General features: G+C 51.5%; 1 protein-coding gene across 1 annotated transcript in view; it reads left to right on the forward strand.

Moving 5' to 3' along the window:
• ABTB2 (ankyrin repeat and BTB domain containing 2) overlaps window positions 1-13,336 on the forward strand; it is a 166,101-nt gene that overhangs the window by 121,936 nt on the left and 30,829 nt on the right. Inside the window, exons 2-3 of the mRNA XM_004585412.2 lie at window positions 4,223-4,369; window positions 12,706-12,919. Coding sequence (XP_004585469.2) covers window positions 4,223-4,369; window positions 12,706-12,919 — 361 coding nt within the window. The remainder of the gene's footprint in view (window positions 1-4,222; window positions 4,370-12,705; window positions 12,920-13,336) is intronic.

Consider the following 13,336-nt stretch of genomic DNA (forward strand, 5'->3'; position numbering starts at 1 on the left):
GACCCCTGGGTGGGAGAGATGGCTGCAGGGCAGACCCCAGCACAGCCTCTCCCTCCTCCTGCCACAGGAACAGAGCCTTGAGGTAGTGCTTTGAAGTGATGCTGTGATGACATGAAGGGAGGGCTCATGGCCATCTGCTGGGGTTAGGGAAGGGAGGGTGGCAGTGCGAACTGCAGAGGTACAGGTTAGGGGTCAGGCACATGTCCATCACCAAAGCTAGAAAATAGGCCAGGACCACAGCTAGGTAGTTTGCCCCAGGAAAGGGAACCACACCAGGCTTAGCACTGGGTGCCCTTGGGTGAGACAGACTGGTGTTAATATAGCTATCATGTCACGTGGACAAGCCCCCAGGTGGGGACAGCCAGGGGAGAGTGCTAATGGTGATGTGTGTGTCATCCTCTAGGCTCCCACAGAGGCAGGTGTATGCATGCTTGCACCTCTCTGGACCGTATTTGAATGCCAGCCCTGCCACTTACCTGAGCCATCTATTCAAACTCCCCCAACCCACTGTGGAAGAGGAAGCCCCTTCTCATGGAGTTGTTGAGAAAAAATGCAACCATGTACATCAAGTCTATATTCCCAGCACTAATATACAATAACAGCCAGCAGTCCTGGGCCATTCGAGGCCCACATCGATCCAAGCATTGACACCCCCTACCTTACCAGCCAGCAATAACTCAATGAATCCTCACCACACCCCACAAAGCAGGTGCCTGTACTTTGTCTGGTCAATAGGCCATGAACCAACATAGAGAGGCCGAGTCACCTGCCCAAGCGCCCATTGTTCTTAGTCAGGGAGTCAGACTTATGTGCCCTGACATTGCACTTGAGGCTCTGTGCTCCCACTACAGAGGCACTATGCACGCCTGTAGTCATGCCCGACTCATTATCAAATGGGCTCAGGATACAAAATCCCAGCCTGGGCTTGGCCCCATCCCAGGTACTCTCCAGTTAGCTCAAGGAACTTTAAGATAATTTCTTTCCCTCCCAAAAAAGTGACTGATGAAAATTCTATGAAAATTTTTTGAGAAGTCAACACACCAAGGTCTAGAGAGTAAAGCAGTTTGGACCGAGGCAGGGCAGCCAACCCTGAAGTTGACGATCCCTGTTGTGATCTCTGCCTGCCCCTAAAACTCCTGTGGCTACAGGCTGTTAGGAACTAGTGTATAATTATTTTTTTTCTTTTTCTATTCATTTATTCATTAATTACATTGTATTACATGACACAATTTCATAGGTACTGGGATTCTCCCCCGCTTCACCCCAAACTCTTCCCCCATGGTGAGTTCCTTCACCTTGATGCATAACCACAGCTCAAGTTCTGTTGGGATTCCCTAATTACAAGCTCACACCATACAGAGTCCAGCATCCCACTTGTCCAGTCAAGTTCAACGGCCTCTTAGGGAGGCCCTCTCAGGTTTGAAGGCAGAGCCAGCAGAGCGTCACCTTGATCAATTAGAAGCTCCAACATATCATCAATAACAATCCAGGTACGATGAGACTGGTGCAGAGTCCACTGATTGACATAGTCCATCTTAGAGTTTTCCCTTGTCCAGTTTTTCGCTGCAAACATATAGCTGAGGTGGTTGATTGATCTACTCCATCTTCTATCTTTGGTTAATGTTTTGATTCCTCCATTTTGTTCAGGGGAATCCCCAAAGAAACTTTGAGGTGTTCCCAGTCCAGGCTCCTACATGCACTACTAGTAAGCACAGTGCCTGCCACAGTCCATCACTCTGATCAACTGGTGGTTGTAACCCCTGGGTTGGTTCTCTTCTGAGCCCCGACCTCCATTGGAACCAATGAGTATTGCAGCTCTTCCCGGCTTTGCCCATCACACATTCATCCCTCACCTAAACCAGTGGGAGGTGTGCTGGTTGGGTGCTGCATTCCCTACTGGCACAGGCCATTTCGCCTTGGCATTTTGTGTTTTGTACTTTTTTGTTTGTTTGTTTGTTTGTTTTTTTAATCGCAACCAAACCTGGCCAGGCCCCCACACAGTTCCAGCGCTCAGACTTGCCAGTGGATAACGTGGACTGACTCAGCCTGGTCTGACCCAACCCGAGCCAAATGTATGACAGTGGGTCACTTTCCAAAGCCTCTTCTGGGTTGTTTACCTCCATGCTTCCTGCGTTTATTTGTAGGGTCAGTGTCCTGTCAGAGGAACTGTTCGGATTCCTCTATCCGACCCCTTCCTGGTGTCTTGCTTCACGCATACCAGCAGGTCCTTCGGCCAGCTCCGCTCTTCAACCCATTCTGGTTCCTGCTGTTGAGAGTTTCAGCCCAGCCACGGCTCGTCCATACCCACGCATATCTCATATATGGCTCAGATGGGGTTGAGGCCTAGCCGAGCCCGTCCAACGTCTATCCTGGTCCTCCAGAGCACCAAACTGTGTTGCGGTCTAACCTGGCATGGTGCGTCAAGTCTGAATCCATATTTGTTGCAAGGGATTACAACTGTGACCCAACCAGAACTCAGCCCCCTTCCAGTTCCTGCTCCCCTTAGTGGTAAGCTCCACCCAGCCAAGGCCTCCCCCACGCTCCCCAACCAGGCCTGTTGCCAGCCAGTGTTAAGTATGCCAGAGGTTGCTCTGGGTTATCCCAGCGCACCCCATAGACTGTCATGCCTCCTGCACAGACTCCACCGGCCCTTCTAAACCATCTAGTGGGGTCAGAGTTTCCATGGGGATTGGTCCACATATACCTGACACATTCTAGCCCTGAGTATGGTTCTTGAATGCCAGACAATGTCATAGTCTTGCCTTTTGTGACCCCTCTGCTGATCCCTCATCCTATCAGGTAATGGGGTATCCTGCTGGACAAGCCCGGAATTTTGCCTTTTGAATGAACTGGTGTTGGCAATCTGCACTATAAAGTGACTACAGGTTCTTCAGAGGAAGATTTACTACCATTGAGAATCTTAAGGACTAATACACATTCCAGGGGAATTGTGGGTTCAGCATGGAGCGATTCATGCAGAATATCAAAGAAACCAAATTCAGAACTTCCTGGCCAGGCGGCCAGCAGGCACAGCCTGGCACCAAATGGCGCACTGGCCGCCTGAGAGCCTCTCACCCCATGTACGTACATACGTGGTGGTAAGCCTGGCTGTGCTAGGCTGGAATCGTGGTGGGGAACCTGAGCCCTCCGGGCAGCATGGCTGCCCGTGGGTTGAGATGCTCAGGCCTCCACACTAGTGTATAATTGTAAGCCCTTCTGGGCCCGGCAGCTAAAGGTGCCACCTTGAATGTACTGGGTTTCCATATGGGCACCAGTTCTAATCCTAGCAGCTCCAGTTCCCATCCGGCCCTCTGGTTGTGGCCTGGGAAAGCAGTCGAGGAATGCCCACAGCCTTGGGTTCCTGAACTTGTGTGGGAGACCTGAAGTTCCTGGCTCCTGGCTTTGAATCGGCACAGATCTGACCGTTGTGGTCACTTTGGGAGTGAATCATTGGATGGAAGATCTTCCTCTCTGTTTCTCCTCCTCTCTGTATGTCTGACTTTGGATTTAAAAATAAGTAAATCTTTTAAAAAAAAAATTGTAAGCCCTTCTGAACGTGCTTTGCTGCTGCTTTCTAAGGAGCGCAATGAGTTGGGAAACACACAGGCTGTCGCCCCCTGGAATTGATTCTAATGGTCCCACCCCTCAGCCGCTGACATGCTAATGAGAAACATTAACTGGACTTGGCCAGTGGCTAGGACAGCTCCCTTGGAGTGAAAAAGGCTGTGTCCCTCTCCTGGGTGGCTCCCAGCCTCTTCGGGATTTGAGGAGGAGCAGTGGAGGCGTGGAGAACTAGGGAGACTGTGTGGGCAACACTGCCCCGTGCGTGGGCAGGATGGCACCTGCAGCTGACTCAGCCATTCCAGAGCCATGGGAACACAGTCCGTTTTCTGTCATTCCCACCACCCGCACCTCGAATTCAGTCAGGTGCTCTGTGAACATCCGGCACCCAAATGAATGAACGAGTTTCTCTCTGATCTAGGCCAGTCAGCTCTTGAAAGAATGGTCACCACTTGCTTGAACCCTAAAATACAGCTCCTAAAATTCAGAGGAGGTCACCTCTCCTTCTGGCCACTATCACACTGTCCCTCAAGAAGACTTGTCAAATATCCTGGAGATTAGAGAGATTGGCCAGCTGACACCTGCTGTCAGTGAAGGTGGAGCAGTTCCACAGGTCCCACCCTCCCTGCCAACTCTCACCTCTCTGTCTTGCTTCCCACAGGTGTGCTGTCACTCCCTGCCTACTTCAGTCCCTACAATGATGGATCGATGGGCCACGACGAGCGAGCTGATGCCTACGCGCAGCTGGAACTCCGCACCCTGGAACAGTCTCTCCTGGCCACCTGTGTGGGCAGCATCTCAGAGCTGAGTAAGTGTGCCTTCCACAGCCAGCAGGTGGTGGAGCAAGGCTGGGAAGAGCTCTGGGTCTGCATTCCAGTATCCCCACAGTCTTTCTCCTCCCCTTATTCCTCCACACTCCCTACCTTCCCTGAACACTAGGTCCTCCCAAGCCAGAGATGCCAGACCGGTGGCCCTCAATCTAGATTTCTGATTTCTCTTCAAAATTCAGATGGGGGCCAGTGCTGTGGCACAGGGAGTAAAGCTACTACTTGTAACAGTGGCATTCCCAAATGGGTGCTGGTTCGATTCCTGGCTGCTTCACTTACAATTCCAGCTCCCTGCTGATGCACCTGGGAAAGCAGTAGAAGATGGCCCAGTTTCTTGGGCTCCTGCACCCGCGCGGGAAACCCAGATGAAACCCTTGGCTGCGGTTTTGACCTGGCCCAGTCCTGGCTGTTGCAGCCATTTGGCAAGTGAACCAGTAGATGGAAAATTCTCTTTCTTCCTCTAACTCTGCCTTTCAGATAATTAAATCTTATCTCCTACCATTCAGATGATGCCCCATCCTACACAGCAGCCATCATTGGGAGCTAAGTAGCAGTTTAGTGGGTAAAGACCTGGCTAGCTTATACCTGGCCTCTTCCTTTCTTTTCTTCTTCTTTTTTTAACACTCATTTATTTTGAAAGTTGGGGAGGTAGGGAGGAGGAGGGAGAGGCAGAGAGAGATCTTCCACCCACTGGTGCACTTCCCAGATGCCCACAACAACCAGCACTGGGCCAGCTGAAAGCCAGGAGCCGGGAACTTCTTTCAGGTCTCCCCGTGGATCGCAGGGGCCCAGTACTAGGGCCATCTTCTGCTGTGTTCTCAGGCCAGCGGCAGGGAGCTGGACTGGAAGTGGAGCATCTGGGACTCAAGTTAGCTCCCATACAGGATGCTGATGTCACAGGCAGCAGCTTTAGCCACTGAGCCACAGCTCCAGCCCCAGCCTATTGTAAATTCTCTCACCCACCTACCCCTGAAACCTCAACACAGCAGAAGGAAAGAAGATGATAGCAGGGCACCCTAGCAGGATGGAGGCTCCCATGGCTCCTCTCCCCAGTTACTTTAGAAACCAAACCCTCACACTGCCCTTTGATCCCACCACCCTTGAGACCACCATGTGCAGGGCCCAGCCTCCTCCACCTCTAGGGCCCTTGGGTTTTCTGACTCCTGAGCAATAAATGACAAAGGTCCCTGCTTCTCCAGGATGTAGCATCCTCCCGCCTTCCTGTCCTCCCTTTTTGCACCTTCCCAGACCAGGAAATGAAGGTGCCGGGTTCAAGGTCACACAGCCCCCATGAGGCTGGGAAACAAAGCGGTTTGTAGCTCTCAGTTTCCTGCTGCCATTGAAGCAGGCAGAGTGGTGTGTGTGTGTGTAGGAGGTGGGGACACGTGACTGCTCTGAACTCCTGGCCCTGCAGGGGATCAGCAAAAAGTAGGTGCTTGTGCGTGCAGCTTGATCTCAGCTGACAAGGGACTGTCTGGGTGTCACATGCAGCCAGTGCCAGTCCTCTGCAAGCAGTGAGAGCAGCCCTCATACTGCTCGAGAGCACCCTAGCTTTATTTGGGTTTTGAGCATTAACTGAGCACCTACTGTGTGCTAGGCACTGTGTGAATCCTGCCTCTGCTTTATAGCAAGTACTCATACTCCTCAGAACAACTCATCCAGGCACTGGCTGGTGAGGGAAGTGAGGCTTAGAGAAGAAAAGAAATCTTTTTGCTGGGTTAGGGCCTGACTCTGGGTGTGTCTGTCACCAGACCCATTCTCATCTGAGAGCCTCTTCTCCAGGCCCAGCAACCTAGCTTCCCATCAGCGTCTCTGGGGAGCCAGTGTCAAGAGCAGGGCCTGATGATTTGCTTTTGCTTTGTAATGTTAATGTCACCCTTGTCTCCTGGGGAAGCACTCCTGATAAGATATGCATTTGTCTTGGGAGAGACGTGTTCTGGTGAATCTAAGACATGGTGGGGAAATTCCCTTTTATATTTGAGGAAAAGATGACTTGGGGACCCAGAATACCCTAACTGCCTACTACCCAGTCTAACTCCTCTCACATTACCATGACCCCAGACCCAGTATAGGATCTGGATTCACTGTCTGCACCTCTTCTCCCGTGGACTGTACTCCTGCCCAAGTGCCCACCCCAGGACCTTTGCACTGGCTGTTCCCCCTGCCTCAGATATTTTCCCCCTGATACCCAACTGCATGGGTCACTCTCAGAGCCTCCACTCAAATGGCACTTTTTCCTCCAGGATATTGGGGACCACCCACCCTCTCTTTTTTTCCTTTTAATGCAGCTTTTATTTATCCAAAGCACTGTTCCCCCACCTGACATTGACTCGCTATGCAAGGTCTTGAAAATGTTCGTGGAAAACACAATTTATGGCTTTCAAAAAATTGTTTTTGCATGCAAATAAATATCTTTCTGTTCTGGGCCTGGCACAGTAGCCTAGTAGCTAAAGTCCTTGCCTTGCACATACTGAGATCCCATATGGACGCTGGTTATAATCCCGGCAGCCCTACTTCCCATCCAGATCCATGCTTGTGGCTTGGAAAAGCAGTCGAGGACAGCCCAGAGACCTGGAAGACTCTGGGCTCCTGGCTTCAAATTGGCTTAGCTCTGGCCATTGTGGCCGCTTGGGGAGTGAATCAACAGACAGAATATCTTCCTCTCTCTTTCCTCCTCTCTGTTTATCTGACTTTCCTATAAAAACATAAAATAAAAATTGTCTTTCGGTTCCATTTCTTCCATGAACTTTTTGGAGCACTCTGTTTACTTGTGCATAGTCTCACTCTCACCTGTGCCTCACACAGACCCTTCTCTCTGTGGTCGGCTGCTTTCTTTCCAATGTTAAAACCATCCCTTAAAAAAATAAAATTTAATTTTAAAATAAAAATAAAAGTCCCTAGCAAGCATGACAGTACCCGATGTTTGGAGCAGGAGAGTGTATGTGTGTGTGTGTGTGTGTGTGCGCATATTTATGTGTGTGTGCATAGACATGTGTGTATTATGCACGCATGGGCCACCGAGTCCTGACCCACCCAGCAGGTTCCATCCTGGCCCCATCACTCTAAGGACACAGAGAAACAGCCTCTCTGTAGTATCTCCCCCGAGACAGCAGAACAGGCTGGGTCTGTCCCTCCCTCTGAAACTAGGGTTTCTAGGAGGAGGTTGAGGAGGAGGGAGGAGTCCGAGGCGGAGGCCTTAATGAGGCTACTGATACTTGGCGCTGGGCTCCTGGGCCCTCAGAGTTTCCCCGGGTTTTACATGGGTTCCCTCCCTGCACCTCCCCGAGACCAGCCTGCTGGGGTGGTGCTGGAGTCCAGCTCCGGCCCGGGGTTCGGAACTCGTGAAGTGTGTGTGGATGAGGCGCGAAGAGAAAGAAAGAGACGGACCACTAGGATTCCATGATGATAGTGGACACAGAAATAAAGCCGTCCGCTTTATTTATACAGAATCAGTTAAACTCTGGCTCGGACTTTTTAGGTCATGATTAAACGGGTGTTACTAAAGATAATTCTGCCGTTTGTCTCACCTAAGGCAAGCTCCGGAGGCAGGACCCAAAGATCAAAGAAAGAGGGAAAGAATGGATTTCCTCTACCTCTAGAGAGCACCCTTGATTAGCATAAGATCAATGGGAGAGAAAAAGCCCTGAACACAGGTTCCCACCACCTGGGGACAGAACACCCTTGATTAGCATATAGTCCATAGGAGGAAAATCCTAAGAACAGGTTTCTGCTATGCCTCTGATTAGCATGGGATCAAAAGGGGGAGTTAACACCCCTGATCAGTATATTGCCAATGAAGGCAGCTGTGACAGCAATAGGTAAAAACCTTTTTGCTAAAAGCGAATATCAGTAACATCAACTTTCAAGCTCACATAGATACTACACGTTAACCCCGCAGGGGCAGACAATGCCTAGGTAGATTACTGAAAACTCAATGGGGAAGTCCGGTGTCCGGCAATGGAAAGCGGACTGCATTCAGGTGATCAAAGCAACATCCCGCCAGAGCCTTGCCTGCAGTGGAAGCAATGCTCCTCACACCTTCCTGTCTTCCACATCCATCACACGGACCCCGGGAGGGTGGGGTTGGGGGTGATGGGGAGATGTCTCATTCTTATATCTGGTCCAGCTGCCCACAGAGTGTGTGCTCCTGTGCTTTGTCTGTCCCTGGCTGCCCAGGAAGACTTCCCTTTAGGGAAGGAATAAGAAACACACAGAACAAAACACTTCTCTGTGAGGGCAACCAGCCGCGCGTTGGAAGCCTTACTCTGCAGACAGTGTAAAGTTGCACACCCTTGCCTACTGTTTTTATTGGATGGCTCCTAATGAGGGTTGGAAAGGCCAGAGCGAAACCTGCAGCACCTCTAATCAGGTCTTTGATGACTCCGGGGGAGCTAGGGCTTGTTTTCCCATGCCGGTGGGTGTGGCTGGGCTTCAGACCAAGGCTCCCCTGAGAGCAGGATCAGGTCCATCTCAAGCACCAGGAAGTAGCCACCTGTGCTAAATTGGATCCCAGCCAGCCCAGCTCCTGCTCTGTTACAGCTCAAACCTGTGAGAAAATGCAACTGAAACAGTGTCCACAAAGACAAAATAAGACATATAGGCCTGGCACAATAACATAGTGGTTAAAGTCCTCGCGTTGAACACGCTGGGATCCCATATGGGCACCAGTTCTAATCCTGGTGACCCCACTTCCCATCTCGCTCCCTGCCTGTGGCCTAGGAATGCAGTCGAGGACAGGCCAAAAAGCTTTGGGACCCTGCACCCACGTGGGAGACCCGGAGGAAGCTCCTGGCTCCTGGCTTCGGATTGGCTCAGCTCCAACTGTTGTGGCTGCTTGGGGAGTGAATCATCAGATGGAAGATCTTCCTCTCTGTCTCTCCTCTTTGTTTATCTGCCTTTCCCATAAAAATAAAATAAATCTTTAAAAAATGCAAGCCCAATGTTTGAAATTTATGCTAGATAGACATAAAATTACTCTGAAACTACAATGGAAGTTTTTTAGACATGTTTTTATTTATTTGAAAATAATAGAGGGATGAACACAGAGAAAGAAGCTTTCCTTGGGGCTTGCACTGTGGCATAGTCAGTGAAGCTTCTGCCTGTGTGCTGGGATCCCATATAGGGGCGGGTTTCAGTCTCAGCTCTTCACTTCCAGTACAGCTCCCTGCTAGTGCACCTAGGAAAAGCAGCAAAAGATGGTCTAAATCCTTGGGACCTGAACCTACAGGGGAAACCCAGAAGAAGCTCTGGGCTCCTGGCTTCACCCTGCTGTTGTGGCTGTTTGAGCAGTGAGCCAACAGACAGAAGCTCTCTTCTCCACCCCCCAACTCTGCCTTTCGAATAAATAAATATTTATTTTTTTAATTCCATCTGCTGGTTCATGCCCCAAATAACTGCAGCAGGACTGGTTTTCCAGGAGCCAGAAATTCCATCTGTGTCTCCCATGGAGTTCAAGTACATGGGCCTTCTGCTGCTGCTTCCCAGGCACATTAACAGAGAGGTGGATCAGAAGTGGGGCAGCCAGATCTTAAACTGATGTTTGATACAGGATCTGGCATGGCAGGTGGCAGCTTACCCCACTGCACCACAATGCAGGCCCCAGCTATGGAAGTTCTTAAAAACTTACTCAGTTTCTGAAATTAACTGGTTGTGAACCTGTAACAATGTGTGGGGCTGCTCCAGTTCCCAGGCCGTACTTCTCGGTTGCCTTGGTGCCAAGGGTCAAGAACATGCACTTGGGATCATGGTGAAGGTCTGGTTGATTCTCTTCCTAGCTGGCCTACATTACAAATCCTTTAGCCCCTGTGAGCCGGCTGCCTCCTTGGTGAACATGGAAATGCCAACCTCCCAGGGCAGTTGTAAAGATGAGAGACAATCTCCGTCTATTACATCTATTACGTCTAATGAGAAGGTGAGAAAGTAGGAAGCACAGGGAGGGCGGGCCCCCTAGGGGCAGCTGCTATCTTGGGCTGCGGATGGGGTGCCAAGCAATCCGGCTGGGCTCGGAGAGCAGAGTCGCCTGCAGCCATCTGTCTTGTTGATCTTTGAGAGGAGCTGGCCTTGACCGGACAGGGAGGGACCAGGGCCCTTCATCTCCAGCTGCCTTTGCAGGTTCCCTCTCCCTCTGGGTTCCTGGCTTCCCTCTTAGGAAACTCGGGCGTTCCTTTCTGGGCGTTCTTGCCTGCACTCTGGCTGGAAAAGTGCTGCCAAGGGCTTGTCCGCCAGTGACAATAGAATGAGAATAAACCATATGAATGATAATGACTTCTGCCTGGTTGCACTCCTTTGAAATGATGTTTCAGTAAAACTTCACAGTTGATGCTATCTGTGGACTGTTTGCCTTCTCCTCCTCCACCTCCACCTCCACCTCCTCTTGGGCTTGGGGTCTTGCCAAAATCTGTGACATTCAGTCCTGGAGAAGCAGGAGCCATGTGTATCAGCTTACTGCCACCGACTTAGCTGTCCTTCCAGCTGCTGGGAGGGAGACGGGCTGACGGCTGCTGGCAATGCCAGTTTCTACCACCACCTGGGAACTTGAGGGCAGGGCTAGGGTCCGGCCCTCAAGTTCACCCAGAGCACACAGGCGACTAATGTACAAACACAAAGATGATGAACAGAGTCAGGACTTTCTTTAAAGATGTATTTATTTTTATTGGGAAGGCAGATTTATAGAAAGGAAGAGAGAGAAATACATTCCATCCTCTGGTTCATTCCTCAAGTGACTGCAGGGACTGGAGCTGAGCCAGTCTGAAGCCAGGAGCCAGGATCTTCTTCCAGGTCTCCCATGTAGTGCAGGGTCCTAAGGCTTTGGGCCATCCTCGACTGTTTTCCCAGGCCACAAACAGGGAGCTGGACAGGAAGTAGAGCTGCCAGGAAATGAATTGGTGCCCATATGGGATCCCAGTGCATGGAAGGTGAGGACTTCAGCTACTAAGCCATCGTGACGGTCCGAGACCATTCCTTTTTTTTAATATTTAATGAAGATATGCATTTTAAAGATTTATCTTCTTTTATTGCAAAGTCAGATAAACAGAGATCTTCTGTCCAATGAATCACTCCCCAAGTGGCCAGAGCGGCCAGAGTTAAGCTGATCCACTGCTTTCCCAGGCTGCAAGCAGGGTGCTGGATGAGAAGTGGAGTAGCTGTGACACAAACTAGCATCCATATGGAGTTTGTGCATTTGGAGGCGGAGAGATTAGCCAGTTGAGCCAGCACACCAACCCTATAGGCCACTTGTTGATTGCTTCTCCCACTGTTTGCCAAGCGCCCGGTAGGCAGCTGGCCCAGAGCAGAGCTCTGAGCGCGCGGCAGTGGCCTAGCCTCCCCGGAACTGCATCCCGCAGGCAGGATGGAGTCGCTGAGTTGCTTTTGCCCTATGCTCAACAACATTTCACTGGCCAAATTGCGGGTTGTTCGATTGGTTCTGTCAGGCTTGGACGAGGATGCCCCTTCATGCCTGCCCACCCCCCCCCCCCCCCCCCGTGGAGGCCCCTGCATTCTCAGACCCATGGAGGCTGCAGAGGCACCTACAGGTGCCTGGGTCTGCCACAGCTCATCCTGTCACAGCATTGTGACCGCACACAATGATGGGATGTTTCCTGCCCGGAGCTGGTTGAAAAGACCCGACTTGGGGACAGAAATGCAACACAGGAAATGGGGCCCCAGGACCCCCACAGACATGCCACAGCCAAGGTCATGGTAAAGTTCATCAACTGTGGAATCCCACAGAACTGTATCTAAATCCAGACTGTACTGTTGAACAGCCAGCCACCTGAGCTGGGCTAGTGAATGTGCCATATGGGAGAATATGTGGGGCTTAGAGAAGCCCCGATTTCTACATCTGCAAAATGTAGAGAACTGAGCCTCCCATTGCTTCCTTGGGGAATGGGCACCCTTGGCACATAGCAAGTGTCCAGCGGATGGAGAGGCTGTGCTGGTCCCTGGGACAACACCCTAAAGAGGGCCTTGCCTGAGACAGCCCGCTTGCTCCAGAGCCTGGCACTGTTAGAGGCTGGGAGAGGAAGCTCCAGCAGGTTCCCTGGGGGCGGAGAGAGTTGAGATGTTGAAAAAGAAACCACATTAGCCAAAGTCCTCCTGGAGGAGCCCAGCCCTCTTCCATGCAGCTGTCTGGGCGGGACTGGAGTGAAAGGGAAACTAAATTGCTGTTATGCAGAGGTGACAAGTGACTGCTGCTTCCACCCACTGCCACCACCCGCTGGGCTAAACAGTAATTACCTCCAAGTTGCTCTCATTCTTGCTCTCAGGCGGTGGCCTGGACTCAGATGTGTCTGCTCTCTCTCTCTCTCTGCCCTCACAGGTGACCTGGTGTCCCGTGCCATGCACCACATGCAAGGGCGCCATCCCCTGTGTCCTGGCACCAGCCCTGCCCGCCAGGCCCGCCAGCCGCCGCAACCCATCACCTGGTCCCCTGACGCCCTCCACACACTCTACTATTTCCTGCGGTGCCCACAGATGGAGTCCATGGAGAATCCCAACCTGGACCCCCCGAGAATGACACTGAACAATGAACGGTAGGGAACTCCCAGGGCTGTGTGCCTGGGGGGAAGAGGGGCGAGCTTTCACAAGCACAGCAACTGACTGATAGGTGGGACCAACTGAGTAGGTGACCTGGAGCTGGCTCACATGGCCTCGGAGGTGGTCGCTGGGGTCGAGCAGGCTCAAACAGCACACAAGTCGTTGTGGATTGGATGGGGGCTTCAGTCTCTGTGTTTGGCTGATGGCTCCCTGGATTTGGTGGCCTCTTTCTAAAGTGAGATGAAGAGATCCCCTACCTGGACAGAGGGACCTTGAGGAGTGAGAGCACCAAGCACAGTGGCTGGCCCTCTGCCCTCTCTTGATGACCACGATATCGCTGTTGGCATCATTACTGCTGGAGACCTTAGGCACAGTTTGCCCCATCTGCTCATTTTACAGAGAAGCACAGTGTG

Source organism: Ochotona princeps, chromosome 4, assembly GCF_030435755.1.
Source record: "Ochotona princeps isolate mOchPri1 chromosome 4, mOchPri1.hap1, whole genome shotgun sequence".
In the NCBI taxonomy this organism is placed as follows: Eukaryota; Metazoa; Chordata; class Mammalia; order Lagomorpha; family Ochotonidae; genus Ochotona; species Ochotona princeps.